At 38.6% G+C, this 18,526-nt stretch overlaps 1 protein-coding gene and 1 long non-coding RNA gene across 2 annotated transcripts in view; both read left to right on the top strand.

Moving 5' to 3' along the window:
• Positions 1-6,845, top strand: part of mbtps2 (membrane-bound transcription factor peptidase, site 2) — a 28,325-nt gene extending 21,480 nt beyond the window's left edge. Inside the window, exons 8-11 of the mRNA XM_086306725.1 lie at positions 517-623; positions 2,988-3,186; positions 3,497-3,572; positions 5,924-6,845. Of these exons, the coding sequence (XP_086162851.1) occupies positions 517-623; positions 2,988-3,186; positions 3,497-3,572; positions 5,924-6,146 (605 nt within the window). The 3' untranslated portion in view covers positions 6,147-6,845. The remainder of the gene's footprint in view (positions 1-516; positions 624-2,987; positions 3,187-3,496; positions 3,573-5,923) is intronic.
• A 6,723-nt stretch (positions 6,846-13,568) lies between these two features.
• On the top strand, positions 13,569-14,833 carry LOC147322248 (uncharacterized). The gene is made up of 3 exons (XR_015130907.1): positions 13,569-13,796; positions 14,370-14,473; positions 14,662-14,833. It is a non-coding gene; the product is annotated as an uncharacterized LOC147322248 (long non-coding RNA).
• Positions 14,834-18,526: the final 3,693 nt, after the last annotated feature.

Here is an 18,526-nt window from a genome sequence, read left to right on the forward strand (position 1 = left end):
AGCTCCTGCTGCTTCTCTGTGGTCTAGAATTTACTCAAGTGATTTAGGAGCAGATGCCCTTAATGTTAATTTTCTATTATAGTCCTAAAATTTTTTATTGACATAACAGCTTAGAGATCAGACATTTATGTCATTTTATTTGTCCTTTGTCTTTCAAAGTCTGTGTCTTGGATGGTTATCGAAAATAAGCTGAAACAAGTTATCACTGGGGATTTTGCTTATGATACTCTTCTTACTCTGGCATTAGTAATTATTGTCATATTAGATATGCAGAACAGAGTCTTTGGGGTTTTTCGCCTGAAGCACACCAGATTAATGTGCTTTTTACTATGCAGAGTTAAGCCAATGACCTTTTAAGGAGTCCAGAAGACTTTTTAGTCATCGAATAAATGGTGTGATATTGTGTTATTTTTATCTAATCATCCATTTCGAGTCCACCTACTAACAGAACATCTATTTTTAAGATTCTTTTCAGAGTTGTGCTATATTTTCCATTTGTTTCTCTCCCCCCTGTAGCTTTCAAGCGTCTGGATGGAACGATGGACTGCTGCAGCAACAACAGCCTGACCGACCTCTGCTTCTCTTACATTAAATCACAGGGCAGGAGCAGCAGAGAGAGAGAGGTGACACACACTCACTGACAGATGTGGGGGCTTTTTGTGGCTGGTTAGTCATACAAACAGGTCTCAAAACCTTTTAGACAGTCGCGGATATTTATATTACTTCCTTTGTTCACTTCCCTTTTATTTCCATGTGTGACTTTCCATGAGTTTTCAGCTGCGGTGCTGTGAAAAAAGTTTGACACTGTTCGAGTAAAGTTAGGATTTCTATTAGCATTTGGTGTGAGCACACTTTGTCTAAATCACCAGTTCTTCTTATCGCCTTATTTTCTTGAGTAGCCACAGTTCTTCTGTGGGTTTTTATGCCACTTCTGTTACGTTTTGTTCTTGCGATTGAAGATTACTCTGTGTCAACCTTACATGCTGAAGTGACCCAAATCTGATTGGTTTTGCCCCAGAGTGACAGAGCTTGAGCATCTGCATTCGAGGGCTGCTTTACATGAGAGAGCTGGTTTTATGACCCCTATTGGGACAATGAGATTGAAATTTTTCTGTTTTTTTTTTCTTGCCTGTCACCACCCACAGCTCTGTCTGGGCTGATGTGCCACCAAATGTTGGCAACACAGCAGCGGTTAAGGCTTATTCTTGTCTTGTCTGCTTACCTCTACAGTAAATTATCCTGAATGTGTACAGTAACACAGTGGCGGCACGGTGGTTAGCACTGTTGCCGCACAGCAACAAGGTCCTGAGTTCAATTCCACCATCAGGCCGGGGTCTTTCTGTTTGGAGTTTGCATGTTCTCCCCGTGTTTGTGTGGGTTCTCTCCGGGTACTCTGGCTTCCTCCCACTGTCCAAAGACATGCAGTTTGTGGGGATAGGTTAATTGGATAATCCAAATTGCCACTAGGTGTGCAAGTGCGAGAGAATGTGAGCATGAATGGTTGTCTGTCCCTGTGTGTTAGCCCTGTGACAGACTGGCGACCTGTCCAGGGTGTATCCCGCCTCTCGCCCAATGACAGAGTTAAATGAAACCCCAACCACTTGTGGCTAAAACCTCTTTGGATGGAGGTCGCAAAAATCTCTGTGTAGGAAAGCCCCTTCCCTGTCATCTCTACTTATGTTGTTACTGTTGTATAAATTAAGGTTTTGTTGATGTTCTTGTGGCTGTGGGGCATTTTCCAAACCCCCATCTGGAGGAAATGAACACCAACAATTAAAGTTTGAATTCTGATACATTTATTTCATAAATTCTGGTGAGTTAGAAGTGTCCCCCAATGACAGCTGTCAATTATCAGTACTGTTTTATTGTTACATAATCTTGCCTGACACTTGCAATGTTGCCTAAAGGGTAAGATGTTGCTTGCTGTAAAGGGACTTAATAAAATTAATAAAGGTTTTTCAGTATTCAAACAAATTTGGCTTCAAGGCCTGCAGTGTGAAGGATAGCCTCTGAGTCTGGCTGTTTGCTCACAATAAGAAAATTATGATTGAATACTTTCTGTTTGTATTTGCTAAAAAATTAAATTCCGCTTACAAAAAAACAAACAAAATACACGTAGCAGACATCTAAGCGGAACAAACCGAGCTATCTTTTCCAATCTTCTGTTCTCCAATTTTGGTCAGCCTGTGCAAATTCTAGCAGACAAGAATAGGACTCCGTGTGGTCTTCTGCCCATGTGCTTCAAGGTATGCTCTTCTGCATACCTTGGTTCTATTAAGTATTTATTTGAGTTACTGTTGCCTTTTCTATAGATCAAAACACACTGGCCATTCTTCTCTGACCTCAAAATGTAATTTTTACCCAGAGAACTGCAGCTGAGTGGATGTTTTCTCTTCTTCAGATCAGAAAGTCATACAGATGGTTGTGTGGGAAAATCCAAGTAGATCAGCAGTTTTTGAAATACTCATACCAGCCCACCTGACCCCATAACCATGACACTTAAATCACCTTTCTTACCCATTCTGCCATATGATTGGCTAATTAGATATTTGCATTAACCAGTAGCTGAACTGCTCTACCTATCAAAGTGCCTGCTAGGTGTATTTCTGAAATGTCTGTGTTAGGGGATGTCATGAGTTGAGTTGTAGTCACCAAAAATAATCATCTCCTATTTTGCGCTGCTCTCTATTATCGCATTCAAGCTGCAATGCCAGTGTCTCCTCCCAGTCTCAAATGGGGGCGCTTTCATAACCTTGTAACCTTATTTACAGAAAAGAATAATTAGATATACATTTTGAAATACAAGCTGAAAGTGTTTGTGCAGTCGTGCTTTGTATGGAAAAAGACACCGTACCAAAATGAATGGGTGTTAATGGCGGAAACAGAAGCTAGCTAACATGGAGAAAAGCTGCATGTAACTGAACAAAGCTGTAACTGAAAATCGGTTTTTTACTTCCTGTGTTTTTTGTGTAATCCTGTGGCTTCAGTACGCCTGCATGCCAGTACGTAAGATGGTGACGGGAACGCGAGTGTGTCATACAGATGACGACTGTGCTGCACATTCCCACACTGCCAGCATTTGCGTCACGCCTTCTCTGGAGAACCAGACTCGCTTCATCCGTGTCACACACCCTCCCAACACGCACATGCTGTTCGTGGGATATCCGCCACACCTGCAGTATGCAGGTACGTACACTTATGTCACCTCCATTTGCGAATGTAGGACATAATTAGCTGAAGCAACCATTTGTTGAACATATCATTTGTTTAAATCTTGTGTTTTCAGTTTCAAACTTGTAATAAGCAACTGCATTTACTGTAATAAGCAAGTAATTGGTGTTTACAGTGTTCTGTAGATGTTGAACTGACTCTGGGCAAGGCAGAGGGAGTAATCACGAAGAGCCTGGATGTTTTCTCAGCTCATATTTAAGATTCATAAAGTGTTCAGTGGATCAAACTGAGGACCTATATATCCTGTGTTTTCTTATTTCCACAGTGAGTCTGACTAACTTTGTCCCTCGCTTTGGATTCCTCCACCTGGACCTTCCTGTATTCCTAGAAACCTTCTGCAAGTATCCTTTCAGGTTAAAGGGACTACAGTCATAATCAAGGATGGGTGTAAGAAGAATGAACCCTACTCTTCTGTCACTTTAAATTATAACATGCAGTGCAACATTTTATCATGTGTTGCATGTTCTCAGTTTCCTCTTTTAGGATTATATAGCATAAAAGTTTCATCTTACTTGATTCCAAATGTCTTTTTCTGAATAAAAGACCCCTTTTTAACATCTAATCAGCACAGTCAAGAGGCCAGATGCACTTTAAGATTGCCTGAATGCAGCCCTTAATTGCATTGCTGTGCACATTTCTGATTGCAGTTCAACCCTTTTTAAGCCGTTTTTACATTTTTGTAGGTCTGTTTTTCTTTGTGACTACTTAACAAAGTAGTTATCTCTTGGCACTGCTGATTGGTACTTGGATTGATTGAAAACGATTTTTATTTGGGCTGAAAAGAACATGGTCTCATTAAGGTCATTAAGTTTATGTTAAGATGACGGTGAAGGCTAAAACTGTATCTCGTTAATGTGAATTCACCTTTTTATTTGTAAGGGTAGGGTGAGTTGTTTCTTCTTGTTATGTAATGCTTTGAAAGTTAAAAGCATGCTCTTTGGTCTTGGGGCATTTTGGATGATTCAACGTTGATATGTTTTTAATGGTGATCTTTTGAAAACCAGCACTGCTCATATTTGACCAGGTGATTGTAGCGTGCCGCCTTTTCTGATTACTACTGGTGAGCAGCTACCTGCTCATCTAGTCATTTTCAGCTTCCAGTTCTTCCTCAGTAGGATTTTTTTCCCTAAAATCTAATTATATGTTTTATAGTTTTATATCCGTTGCTTACACGTGTACATGCAGTGCTAATTCAATTATGGAAAAAATTCTGTATATAAAGGATGAATGCGTCTTTGGTTTCTAAAAGGTGAAGTCAATGCAGACATGCCTTAAACATTCATTCATAATGATAAAAAGCCAGAGGGTGATTCCTTTGGTCAGACGTCCAATTGTACTAACATGCATTTGGGGAGGGGGAGCCTTTTCCACACTTGATCTGTGCTGTCCTTAAACACATCCCTGTTGGGTTTATGGGTTTATTTCTGACTGACTTGCTAGTTTTAGGTCATGTCAAATCCAGCATCTTGTTCGTTTTTCGAGTTATGTTCCCATTAATGTCAAAAAGGAAGATAAAGAATACAGTATATTTTATTTCCTTTTTCTTTCTTGTGTTCGACAAGAGTGTGCAGTGCCCTTCAGATTCACAGTCAGATTGACTTTGTGATGTACTGTTTCAAAAAGCCAACATGGCAACGGCCATAATGATTAGTTTGAGAGTTCAAACACCAGACTGCACAAACCACTGAGTAACGTCATGGTGGATCCCTTTATTTTTTTTATGGACAGACACTCCAAAGTAACAACTAATTGAGAGTATATTCTAGATAATGCTGTTTCTACTGGTTCTCACTGATGTGATATGCTTTGGCTGAATTAAATGACAGATGTTAAGAAGATGCAATGTAAAAACGTATCTCATTAATCTTTAATTAATAGTTTAATTCCCCTCTCCAACTCCAGTCCTCGAGAGCTGCTGTCCTGCAGCTTTTAGATGCATCCCTGCTCCGACACAGCCCTATCAAATGGTTTAATTGCTTCTTCAGCTTCAAGTTTGACAAAGGCCTGGTAACAAGCCATTCATTTGATTCAGATGTCCTGGAACAAGCATGAATCTAAAAGCTACAGGACAGTAGCTCTCGAGGACTGGAGTTGGAGTACCCAGCCTTACAATATAGATAGAAATGTCCAACAATCACAACCTGTGAACAAGCAGTTGGTGATGGTCAAGAACTCCTGTTTCACAGGAAGAGTTCTGGCAGAATCAACCTCATGGAGGCCACTGCAACTGGTTGAGGAATTAAGGGAAAGTAAAGAGGAATAATGAGAAACCACAAAGGGGAAAGTACTAATGGTATGCCTTTGGGAAGTGTAAAGTAGAGCGTCGTGGCAAAGGGCAACTTTTTTGTTCATCATCTGTTTATCATCAACAGCCAGAGCTTATAGTAGCATAACTATGGGACTGTTCAGGGCCTACTGAAGGGAATTTACCAAAATGGAAAGTTTAAGGTAGAGAGTGTGTCTGTGTCCTGAGCCCAAACTGGGAGCTGTCTCAACAGGAGAGAATATTTCTTTCAGACAATTAACCAAATTGGAGTTTTTGAGCTAACTGTAAAGAATGGACTGCTACTGTTTGCTAGCTGTCCAGCAGACAGAAGTAAACTTTCTCTGCTTCCATTGCTCGCTGCTTAAACTGACACTTAAATAATTGCCTGTTACTGTGTTTGTTTTCCTGAGCTGCCCTTCCTCTCAGATACGTGGTGTCCCTCTCTGGCGCATTAGCAGTAGTCAACTCTGTGCCGTGCTTTGCTCTCGATGGTCAGTGGATGCTGAACGCCCTGCTGGAGGCCACGCTGGCCAGTGTGGTAATAGACCGTCAGAAGCGTGAGCTGATTGGTTTCTTCCTGCTCCTGGCAGGCAGTGCCCTGCTGGCGGCCAACGTGGCGCTGGGCCTGTGGATGGTCACGGCACGGTAGCCACAGCGGTCAGCTGCCCCAGTGGACTGAGAGATGTTGTCTCAGGATGCGTTTGAGTGTTGTGGACCATTAAACTGTGAACAGACTGCATTACTTAGAAGCACTGCCCACCTTGTGGAGACTGTTGAGTATAACATCACTCTGCCTTTAAAATTGGACCACCAGGGAAAACAACTTTAATCCACCTTGTTGCTGCCATAAATCCAAAAGCACACAAACAAGTTAACAAATGCACTTGCTGTAAAGCACTGTCCTATGTGACTGTTTACAAAGACTGTACTGATGAAACATGTGTGTTTGTGTTTTTCATTACGTTGATTCCAAAAATGCCATATTTTCCTGAGGTATTGACTAAGCTAACCTGTGGACACAAAAACGTTTAAGGAGCTTTCTTTTGTTTTCTGGTGAATGCATGGCAATATAATAATCTTGAATTCCTTATCACTGTTGAAAAACTTTACTACCTACTGTTCATGAAAACATGAATTATTTAATTAAATGAATGGACTCCTATCAATTTGACCCTATTTAAATGGCGTCTATCCTTCAGATTGATCTGGCATTGCAGTGCGAAAATTGCTTTCTTTTTCACTCACCTTTTCTTTATGTGTACGTTTTATTTTTTATTATATGTCTGCCATATAGTTGCAAAAGTCAATTTCTAGAAATTGTGAAATAAAAATAACAGTTTTTCCTCTTTCTTTCCTTTTTCTTTTGTCTGTTGAAGACACTGTTGGTATGTCTGGCAAGTGTTTTCCCACTTTATACTTCTACTACACATGTCTTACTTTTATTCATCAATTTGTCATTTAGTGACAAAACATTAGATATCATAATTTATATTTAAGCAAAAAAAAGATCATTTTGTGTAATATGTGCAATTTTCCCTATGAAGCAGTTAACATTACCTGCACTGCAGCAGTGACAATACTGTATACTGTCACAGTGATAATACTGCATTTACAATAAAACAGCAGCAACAAAGATGATATGACAAGAAAATTGATTATAATGAAACACAGAAGTGCTTAGGATAGAAAAGTCCTCACACTTCAGTAAGATTTAAACAATGAGAAATTAAACTCACTGACCACTAAAGCCATGTGCACATGTTCAGCTTCTTGTTAATGCTAACATCTAATCAGCCAATCACATGGCAGCAATTTGGTTAATTTAGGCATTTACATGTGGTCCTCGTGATGCTAAAGTTCAAACTTCAAAAGGGAGTTGATTTATATGACTTTACATGTGTTCTTGGTGCTGGTCTGAGTATTTTAGAAACTGCTGATTTACTAGGATTTTCTGGCCATCCCCAGCAGTAACTCAGATACGCACTTGTTGGCGAAGAGCATCACTGAACACACAACATTTAGATGGTAGCGCCAGAATTGTGCGCAAACAACATGAAAGCAAGTGGTGTAATGGTATGGTGTATATCTTATATGTATATCTTAGTACCCTCAGTACCAACTGAGCATTGTTAAATCACCACAGCCTACCTAAACATTGTTGCTGACCCTGTCTGTTTCTTTATGCCCATATTGACAACTTCTGAAAGCTGTTTCCAGCAGGATAATGCCCCATATCACAAAGCTCAAATCATCTCACACTGGGTTCTTGAACATGACAATGAGTTCACTGTACTCAAATGGCCTCCACAGTCACCAGTTCTAAATTCGATAGAGCAGCAGGATGTGGTGGGACTGCAGACTGGCTTCATGGATGTTCAGCTGACAAATGTGCAGTAACTGTGAAACGGAACCAAAACGTCTGATGACTTTTTCCATCACCTTGTTGAATCTGTAAGTGTGAAAAGAATATTAAAATAAAAGAATTTACATAGTGTGAGTTTAAGATTTAAGCTTGGAAGGCATAAACAAGTTGCCTTTTTCATTATTATGCTTTTGGCTATGATACGCGTTATCTTAATACAGGGTGTTCGCGTGCAATAAAACATTTTTCTTCCCCTTACATAGTTTGATGGAGCCAGTGGAATATAAAGTATTCAGATCTTTTACTGTAGTAAAAACAGCCATACCACTGTGTAGGAGTACTCTGCTACAAGTAAAAGCTGTGGTCGCTGTGGTCTGTCAGGGTTGCTAAAGGTCATACGCCTGATCTTTCTCTCAGGAGGCTGCAGAGCACCTTTCTAACTTTATACCCGGCATGTTCCCAGCATATTGGCCCATTGTATTCCTCAGATACTGTAACAAAAGCACACAAGCTACACTTTTAGTAACAGCGCCAAACCACAGTGTTTTCACAGAGCCGTGCAGTGATTATGTTTCTTGAGTGCGTGAGCGAGAGGATTGACACATTGTAATTTGGAAGGGTGTTTCCCACAGACTGTAAATACTGATTGGCCTTGAGCTTAGCCACAGAGGTGTGTTTAGTAAGATGAGCAGACACCTCTGTCAGCAGGTTCAACATTGAGGCCACTTTGGAGACTCTTATCACTGAATAATTAGTGCAGTGTATGTCTGTGGGAAGATCGGACCATGTTGCACGCATGAGTCTGAGGACTTGGCGTCTTTTGCGTGTATACATTCGTCTTCTGATAAGGCACATTGGAAGCTTATTTTTTTTGCCAATCTATGCAAACAGATTGCTTATGTGCCCTTGTGTGTGTGCTTCTGTTGCTTATCTTGCACTAATGACAGCCTGCAGGGATGCTTGGGTAAACAGACATGGGAGGATGATGAACAGTAGTGAGGGAGAGGGCAGAAAAGAGGCATGTTCTGCCTGTCTGGTTTATAGTGAGAAATTGCCCCTAATTTAATGCTGCAATCTCCCCCATTTACCTATAATAAAGGGCTGCTGTCATATTTTAGTGTTATTATTCTTACATTTGTTTGATAGCACTAAATACAAATGTGGCTGCGACTAATGGGGATGTCATGGGCCATTAAGTATTTGGCTATGATCCAAATTATTGTACGAGTTGAAAATTTGACCCCATGATGAGACAGAATAAAATGAATGGATCACCAGTGTTTATTACAAATCATTTTCTATGGTCTTCACCAAATTCCATGACAAGCTATCATAACATTGTTCTGTTTTTTTTGTTTTTTCCCCCACTACAGCTCTATAAACTGTAGGCTTTAACAGAAGAAAGTCATTAAAGTGAGATCAAACTTAAATATCTGTGGAGTGTCTCTGTAACCTATCCTGTGGTTGTTTAAATTCTCCAATAAAAACACAAAGAACACTAGATGGTTAAACTAGAGGAAAAAATTATAAAATAATGACAGTCTCAAACTGAATAAAACCTCTGGGGGCTGAATGAGTAACAACTCCCATCCAAATCTGTTCAGTAGTTGTCCCAATGTTTATGTAAACATGCACACAACATCATGTTGCTGCTAGGTTATTAATCCTGTGGGGAACACTGATATCTGTGCTAAATTTAATGATAATTCATCCTGTAGCTGTGAAACGACAACCACAAAAACAGCAACACACGACTGATCATTTCATAGTGACGCAAGAGGAAAGACCCTGCATTGCAATTTTGCAGTGCTTTTAATAAAAAATTTAGTTTTTAAACTTAACCCTCTCGGGAACACGTGTCTACACAAAATATCTTAATGGTTCATCTTGTGGGGCGATCGTGGCTCAAGAGTTGGCAGTTTGTTTTGTAATTGGAAGGTTGCCGGTTTGAGCCCCAGCTCGGACAGTCTCGGTCGTTGTGTCCTTGGGCAAGACACTTCATCCGTTGGCTACTGGTGGTGGTCAGAGGGCCCGGTGGCGCCAGTGTCCGGCAGCCTCGCCTCTGTCAGTGCGCCCCAGGGCAGCTGTGGCTACGATGTAGCTTGCCATCACCAGTGTGTGAATGTGTGAATGAGTGAATGTAGTGTAAAGCGCTTTGGGGTCCTTAGGGACTAAGTAAAGCGCTATACAAACACAAGATGATGAACACACCCACAAGATGAACCATTAAGATATTTTGTGTAGACACATGTGTTCTCCAGAGGGGATCAGGCCATTTACAGGCCATTTATTCAAAAAACTCAAAAAAAGATACAATTGCATTATGCTGCTAAGACAATTGAAGGGTGCTTTGTAACAGTTAGTTTAGTGATTTAATCTGTTGGGGGACCATGAATATCTGAACCAATTCCACAACAATCCAAACAGCAGACGATGACTCTTTGCAGAAAAACCATAAATAATAATTTTATAGTAGCTTTAAAAGAAAGGTAAGACAGGCTCTAGATGAATGTCAGAACTAAAATTCTTGACAGTCTTTTCAAATTAAATTAAAAAAATACCCATAAAGACAGTTAATGGTGACACTAGAAGAAAAAAAGAGCTGATAATCAGAATCTGTAGACTAAGTGCTCTGGGGAGTATTAATATATCAATCAAATCTCACATTAGTCTATCCAGATTTTTCAGCACTTTTAACAGTATTTGTTGTAACTTAATCTTATGGGCAACACAAATATCTGTATCAGATTTCACACCACTCCTTATAGTAGCTGATAATATTCAAAACAACTCCTCTGTGGACCACAAAGATGGCAAAAATATAGCTTTGACTGGTCATTCTGTATATGATATTTTAATTAAGTTAATTTAGATTTTTCTTCATATTAGTTACAAATTACAGCTCAAAGGCTTTTCAGGATTGGCTGCTATGTGTAGAGACTTGCATCTAGAAGAACTCTGATTTTTATTTCTTTTCTTTTGACAGTTTAGCATTGTCTTTTTTCACTTTTGGAGGTTGGAATGTCGAGCATGAAGTATCGGTTAGACAAATCAGCTCCACCGCAGTGGTGATGCCTCTGACAGCTTCTACAGTAATTTAAAACATATCTTTGTCACAAGTGAGTACAGCTCTTTTTAAATGTCCAAATCTTTAGATGTAATTTCTGCTGTCTTACACAGATACACAGATGTAGCCCTACCTGTGAATGGAATTTTCTTTAGGTTTATTTAGGACTCTTGGTTCAGGTTTCACTTCTGGAGATGGCTGCACATTCTGTTTGTAAGAGTAGATGGAGACTTCAGTAAGTAACCACAGGCTGCACCCCGCGAACTACTTCGCCTTGGTGATCACTTGCCCTCAAAATAGACACGTAGTAATGTGTATTTGTTTGTTTTGTATGTGAAAAGTAGAAACTGTACAGTGGCAGCTGAAAAATCCTGTTTAATGATAATTTCATAATCTCTCAACAACCCTCAAACTAGGAAACATTAAGTCAAAAAGATTTGACCCAAAAGGTTGTTGGACATTTGCAAAAAACACTACATTTCTTTTACTGTGTGTTTTAAGATGTTGATCTCTTAATTGTTTATTAACTATATTTTTGTTATTCTGTGTTTAGACATGTTTTGTGGACAGGAGTCAGGAAAATCAACGATGACAATCCACTTGTCATCTTCCTTCTTGCTAAGTTAGCGGAAAACTGTTTTCCTTAAAGACAGACTGTTACTGCTGAGTAGCATTAGTGATTTTGTGCTCAACACTAAGTGTACAAATTGCTGATTGATGTGAACCACAGGATATGCATCTGCTATTAGCACTGATGGTGAAGATAATATTGAGAATAAATTCAGATGACAGAAACAGGACGTTACTGGCTACTTGCGGGTGTGCTTGTACTGAGAGGTACATCTTTTGGATTTTTGGATATCAGTTTTTTTAACTGTTGTGTAATTGTTATATCTCTTGTCCACGAAGGACTCCTCCCAGGATATCAGGTAATAGTTGTTTCTATGACCTTTATCTAGGTTTTAGGATTTAGTTAGACTATATTTAAGAGCATGATTAACAGAGGACAATCCGAACAAGGAGGTATAGCTGCCTCATGACTGTAGTTTGCTATCAGAGACCAGTAAAGTGGTCTGTGGGAAGGACAGACCTCTAAAGGGAAGTGGTCGTGGTTCTCTCTACACAACTTGATCTTTGGTAACTGATAAACTACCAATGGGAAGGGTGGTGGCTCGAGTCCAGTAACAGTAAATGGGAAAGAGACACCAAACCCACTGGGAAACACTTTATATTTAAGTGATGTTGCAGGCTTTTAAACCACGTCTGGATTGGTATGTGCTAGCAAAAAATAACACTAGTTTATAGTAATATCTTGTGATATTTTCTACTCTATGAATATATAAACATATCAGGTACCATCAATGAAGATCATCCACAGTGCAGTACTTGAACAAGAGGGTTTGAGTGCTGTAGTGCTGTCAGCAAAGCTTGGGTGGTTAGCAAGTTGTCAGTTCTTTCAACGATTTCTTCCTGTTAAAAGGGTTATTTTTCCTTCCCACAGTCACCAAGTGCTTGCTTATTTGGGGGGTTTCTTCTTACTATTGTACAGTCTTTACAATATAAAGTGCCTTGGGGGGACTGTTATTGTGCATTAGTGCTATATGAATTAAACAGAATTTAATGGAAATTAATATTTTGTACAGGTACAATTCACAGACAGATACCTGCTAAATGGAAACCTGATAAATATCAGTCTAATAAAATACTAAAATTACACCTACACCAGTTCTTCTTGGTCAGTTGATTTTACAGAATAAGGCATATTATTTGTCAGATAAGTCTTTTAAGATGTTTAGGAGCTGTCAGTCAAAGCAGTCACACAGTTACTGTAGCTTTAAGCCTTTCCAGTATCCAAATGGTGCTAAAATATGTTATAAAGTGGTATACGATCAATATAAGGCAAAACTGTTTTTATTAGCAGGTTGTGAATACTCTTAGATTTTGGAGCCAATGGGATTCCTGCTTGACTTCCTTTTAAGGCCAGCTTCAAGTGGCCATTAGAGGAAGTACAGGGTTTAGTCACTTCTGAACTGCCCTCAGTTTTTAGTTCCAGAGGTTGCTGCTTGGTTGTTAGTGATATACTGTTCTTCACTTTTTTGCTGCTATCGTGACTATTTGGATGATGTTATCGTGATCATACCTGCTTAAAAACTGTACAAGCTAATAGGCAAGCATACATTACAACTGAGAGATAGCCTGCAGCTCTGAAACTGTAATATTTGGAAGTTACGCTAGTTTATTGTTTTCTTATTACCTTCTGTTGAATATCTGTATTCCTCACAATTAGGTTACACGTTGCTAAGTTATTGATCTTATTTATGCAACTTGAGACTGAAGGATAACTGAAGGTTAATGCATTCTTGAGAAGGGCTTTACATTCAATGGATTCAATGGACTTCAATGGATTTTTGTTTTGTTTTTTTAATAGCTGGAGCAACAGAACCAGCTCTTGATTGCCAATCTGTAAAGCAACTGAAAAAATTAGAGACTAAAAGCGGAGCAGAGGCAATCAAAACACTATGAGTACACTCTAAGAAATGACACACTGATGTTGGTAGCATTATGTAAATGTTTTATGTTAAAACTAATGCCACCAATTGATTTTTAACTTTAAACACAAGTATGTTGTTTTGAATTTAATTAACAACATAAGATTTCAATACAACAAAATGCAGTAAATTAAATCCAACGTAAAAAGTTCATTTAAAATGAAGAGCACTTTAATTTAAAGAGGATTGTCCTAATAGGCTCTCCATACTTCTAAGTTTGCACATGTGCAGTGTGGAAGTTTGATCATCCGCCATTTTCAACTGAGACTTGCATATGCTTAGTATCCTGGATAGAATCCATCGCCATCTGAGGATTATTTGGTAAGTACAACAATTTAAGGATGACAAATTTGATTAATGTATACTAACTGATAAACATCTGACACTTTCGGGAATACTTTTGCATTTTTTTTAAACAAATGATGCCTGGTAAATTTTTTAACACTCTAGTTTGTATACCTCTCTCACGTGTTAGAAGTATGAAGACATTTAACAAATATTGTTGAACCTGCTTCGGTGTAATTTTCCAAAATCTTTTGCGATTCCTGTTAAGGTGAGACTTGCCTACTAAGACCGACAGTTTTAAAATTACTCCCAACATCTACCGCACCTGCTCCCTGACATCAGTAATGACCACCGGGAGCGCCAGCGATCCTGTAGTTTGAAGAATGAAATGAATGTATAGTGTATTTTAGAAATGTGCCTCAATTAACTTGCTACATTGTTTGAAAGAATTCGACTCCATGTTGATTTCTGGTTTAGTGTCAAACGCAGGGATTTAAGCGATTAACATTTTGATTTGTAAAGTATAAGACATGCGTTCATCTGTTGTCATTGAAGTGCAGAATAATGTGTAATACTGTTATATATAATCCATTTAACTCCTTGTATCAGTTTCCATTGGCTATCATCGCTACCGAAGACAGGAAATCATCAAAGACATGCCATTCATTGCAGAGGTCAAAAACAGATGGCCTGCCCTGTTTTCAGAGACTGAGGTAATTCTTACTAACTTTGTTATTGGAAGTCATTTTCATAAGAACTTGTATTTGAAGAACAAAGTACTGTAAATTGTTAATTTTAAAAGATACAAAATGTTTGACTGAAAGTTGTAACATTCTTGCATGTGGCCTCTAATCAAATTAATAGAGAATACTCTCTAGTTGTAATTTTTAATATGTTTCAGGTTGTTGCGGAGTTCGCCCGCATCACCATGGTCCCTTTGTTGTCGACTTTCATGGCCAAGCTGGACCACTACGCTGACCACCTTAGAGTGTTCAAAAAGAAGGGGGGAACAGCTAAACGCAATATCAACTTAATCATGGCAGCCATGGATGGGGTATGTATTTTAGTTGACCTTGATTGAGCTCTGAAATTATTTGAATGCTTCTTCAACTTCTGTGTCTGTCATTAATCAGAATTTTTTTTCAACTGAATATGTGTAAATTTGAATATTTTGTAGATACATGTGAATCAGTGACATGCAGTCAAGTGAGGCACCTTAATGAGAAGTAAAATACTAACAAAAGAGAAATTCAATTTGTACACTAGATTTTAAATTTGCTTTCTGTGTGATTTCAATATTTTTATGGTCAAAATTGCTGTCATTACGGATTTTCTGTTCAAATACAAGGTAAAACGCTGAGAGGAGGCAATGATGATGCTGTGTCTCACCACAGACACACACATGCGCAATCCCACTGCTGTTTCTCTAAATTGCCAACATACATGTTTGATTACACATGTAATACAGATGATGACTTGCAGACTACCTAATGTATTTGACGAATCTGTGTTACATGTTTAATGTTATTGGTCATAAATGTGCTGCAAAAATGCATGGAGTGAGGCTGATGGAGGGCAGTGCTGAACCCTAAAGGCAACATGTATAAGAGGTACACGTATATGGATTCACAGTGTAATCACATTACACTGAGAGCGCCATTGACACAGTGGATAAAGCAGCACTCTTAGGGAGCATCAGTAAATTTCACAAAGGACAAATTGACACCAAATCAGTCCTAAGCAATGAGACGCACCAATTTTATTTTAATGCATCTCCTATTTATAAATTAATAAATTGATGTAAAATGAATGATTTTTCTATAATTGTTTCCAGGTCATTTGACCAATTTATTTACTACACACAAAAAATGAGACACACCAAACCTAAATAAATTTTAATGCATCTTCTGTAGGGCTGGGCACTTATTGCATCGCTTATCAATATTGTGATAAAACACGTCCTATGTGATTAAAATGATAGACTGCTTTCAAACCTCTAAAAAAAATATGATAATTTAGTTGAAACTATTACTTCCATTAATGTCAAACTTATTATCAATTCAACAAGATAAATAACTGCTGGTTTGTCTAAATAGCACATTTGCTAAGTTTAATTTGCAGTATTTGTATTTGTGAGGCTGCATTGATAGATTTATAGGCAAAAATACTATTATGATCTTTTATTGTAACTCTTATTGTTAAGAAGCTTGGAAAGAAAAGCGTCTGGACTTCTTTAAGTTGCTTGAAGACGTTTCATCTCTCATCCGAGAAGCTTCTTCACTGAAGAAGCTTCACTTTTCTTTCCAAGCGCCTTAGACTACGATGACCTGGATGACTGAGAACCTTCACAGACTTATTGTTATCGCAAAAAATACCACAAAATGTCATGATAGGATTTTAAGTCCATATTGCCCAGTTCTAATCTTCTATTTAATTTGAATATTTTTAGGGGCACAATTATTAAATATATTGTTGAACAATCTAGAATTTATTAAAGCAAAAATGAAAGCTTTCACGTAATGTCAAAATTGAAAAGCTTCGATTTTTGAGTTCATATATTTGTTTATCTGACTCAGAGGAGTCAGTGCCTTACCAATCATGAACCTCACTGCACGTCACTGATGTGAGTTATGAAACATTGCTTAATCACTTATCTGGATTATGTGTTAATATTTTTGACTTTGTTTTGTAAAGAGGTTGAAAGGAACCAAAATAGGAAACTTCCCTCATATTGAGTTCTTATCTCCACCAGAATCCCAGCATTGATGTTCGACGGGAATGCATTCTGAAAGCTGTCTGTCTCTACTTAAATGAAAAGCCAGATGACCTGTTCAAGGAATTCTTGGTAAGTTAAAAAAGGAAAATGATCAGCTATTTTCCTTTTTTTAATTTGGGATTGGAAATGGAAGGTGGACTTACTTGTCCATATGTATATGTACGCAATTAACTTATCTTTTTCTTTTATTTTTATTTATGTGGATCTTGGAGCAAGCAGAGAAACAGAGAAGCTGACTTTGGGAGTCTATGTTGTTCAGACATGAAGGAGCAAACTCTGCAGATACACCTGAGGACATTGGTGTCATCGTAGAAGGATGCACTGTGCTGCAAGCTCTTAGTGATGTGGCAAAGGGTTGTGCCCTCCTGCTTGGATTAATCTACAGTCTAAATCTGAGCTACCCAAAGCACCTGAAATACACATTTGAATTTCTTCAGAAGGTGCTGATGGAGTTGGATGGGAACAACCTATCCATGAAGGTGCAGGTTCTGAAAAACAAACTGCTTGAGTGAAACAGCCTGCACTGAACTATAGAGGACACTGAACTTTAAGGTTCTCGAACCCTTCTCCTTGCACTTCATAAACTGTTCAGTTTGAATTGCCACAAGAACTTCTGCAAGGCCTTTCACTTTTCTGCGTTCTTTGTTCTTGAACCTTTACCAACATCCAACTACACTGAAAAAGACTGCTCCTAACTTTGGACTTCAGTTTAAGTTTTGAAGCAAAGGTTATTTTTGTAAATATGGACAAAAATGACACTAAAGTAATTTCTACCAGCTGTTTGCAGGGCTGTATTGTGGGCTTTTCATTGTAGCCCAATCAAGTTTACATTAAGTCATGTTAATGTTAAAAATGTTGGAATCACAACACTTTACAGTTTTAATCATTTCAGTTTAACATGACATTCTTTATCTTGTCTTCCTGCACTTAAAATGCACTTGAATATATGTAAAGATTGTTTAAGAAAAAAGATCTAGAAGCATTTGAATTGCTCAAAGTGTGCTTCAACAAGTTTTACACAAAGTGTTATTAAAGTTAGGTTAACTGAATAAACTGGTGTTCAATTTTTTTAATTTACAAACTTAAATAGAATAAGTTGCAATTCTGTTAAAGTGATTTAATCCTATAGTTTCAGTAGAGCGTGTTTTGGGTGAGTAGATTTATCAGATTTACTTAAAATTTGTTGTTCAAATTAAATATATCATACATTTTATATTTCACTAACCCAGTTGTGTGGAACCGGTTGACATAACTGGGTGGAGTAAATACAACATTTTATTTCTTAGAGTGTAGGGTCCCAGTTGAGAATTGAGACAATGAGATATAAACAGGACACAAGTGATTGTTAGTCAGAGGGGTGAACAATAGCATCGTGGTCTGTGTTTGATGAATGGGTGTTTTTAGCAGCACAGGAAGTCGTAACTATATAAGGGCTTTGTGGCCGACGCCCCAAACCCTAATGAGCACGTGCAGAAAGAGTTCTCACCACAGTGAAGGGGGTGAAGTTGAAGGCCAATCAGGAGTCTGCGTTGTCACGGTCATCTGCACTTCAAAGAGAGTGAGAAAGTAGACAAAAACAGTGATGTATTTTTACAGACAGCAGCAACACCACCTTCATCATCAGATTAATCTGCAATAATCGGTGTCCTGTGAGGATAATTTGGTTCTAGTTCACTGGCTGTCTGATCTGATAAATGTTTCAAGCAGAGCACCCTGCTGTTCTGTACATGAGGTTAGGCACACACGTTTCACATGTGCGCCATGAAGAAGAAGTGCAGCTGCCAGTGCAGACACATGCACAGATAAGGTCCTGGTTCTGGCCAATGATTTTGTTTTTGTTTTTGTTTTTTTGTTTTAATATATGACCTTAGTTCATGTCACTGGGAAGACTAGTCTGTAGTTTTCTGCAGGGAAGGAGGAAGGACAGAAGGGAGGGTGGGTGCAAGGCAGGGAGGAGTGCTGGAGGAGAGGAGGAGGGATGGAGGGAGGA

Source organism: Aulonocara sp. 'chitande type north' Nkhata Bay, linkage group LG9, assembly GCF_057382095.1.
Source record: "Aulonocara sp. 'chitande type north' Nkhata Bay isolate Kocher_YH1m ecotype deep benthic linkage group LG9, A_spYH_male_GT1.1, whole genome shotgun sequence".
NCBI lineage: Eukaryota > Metazoa > Chordata > Actinopteri > Cichliformes > Cichlidae > Aulonocara > Aulonocara sp. 'chitande type north' Nkhata Bay.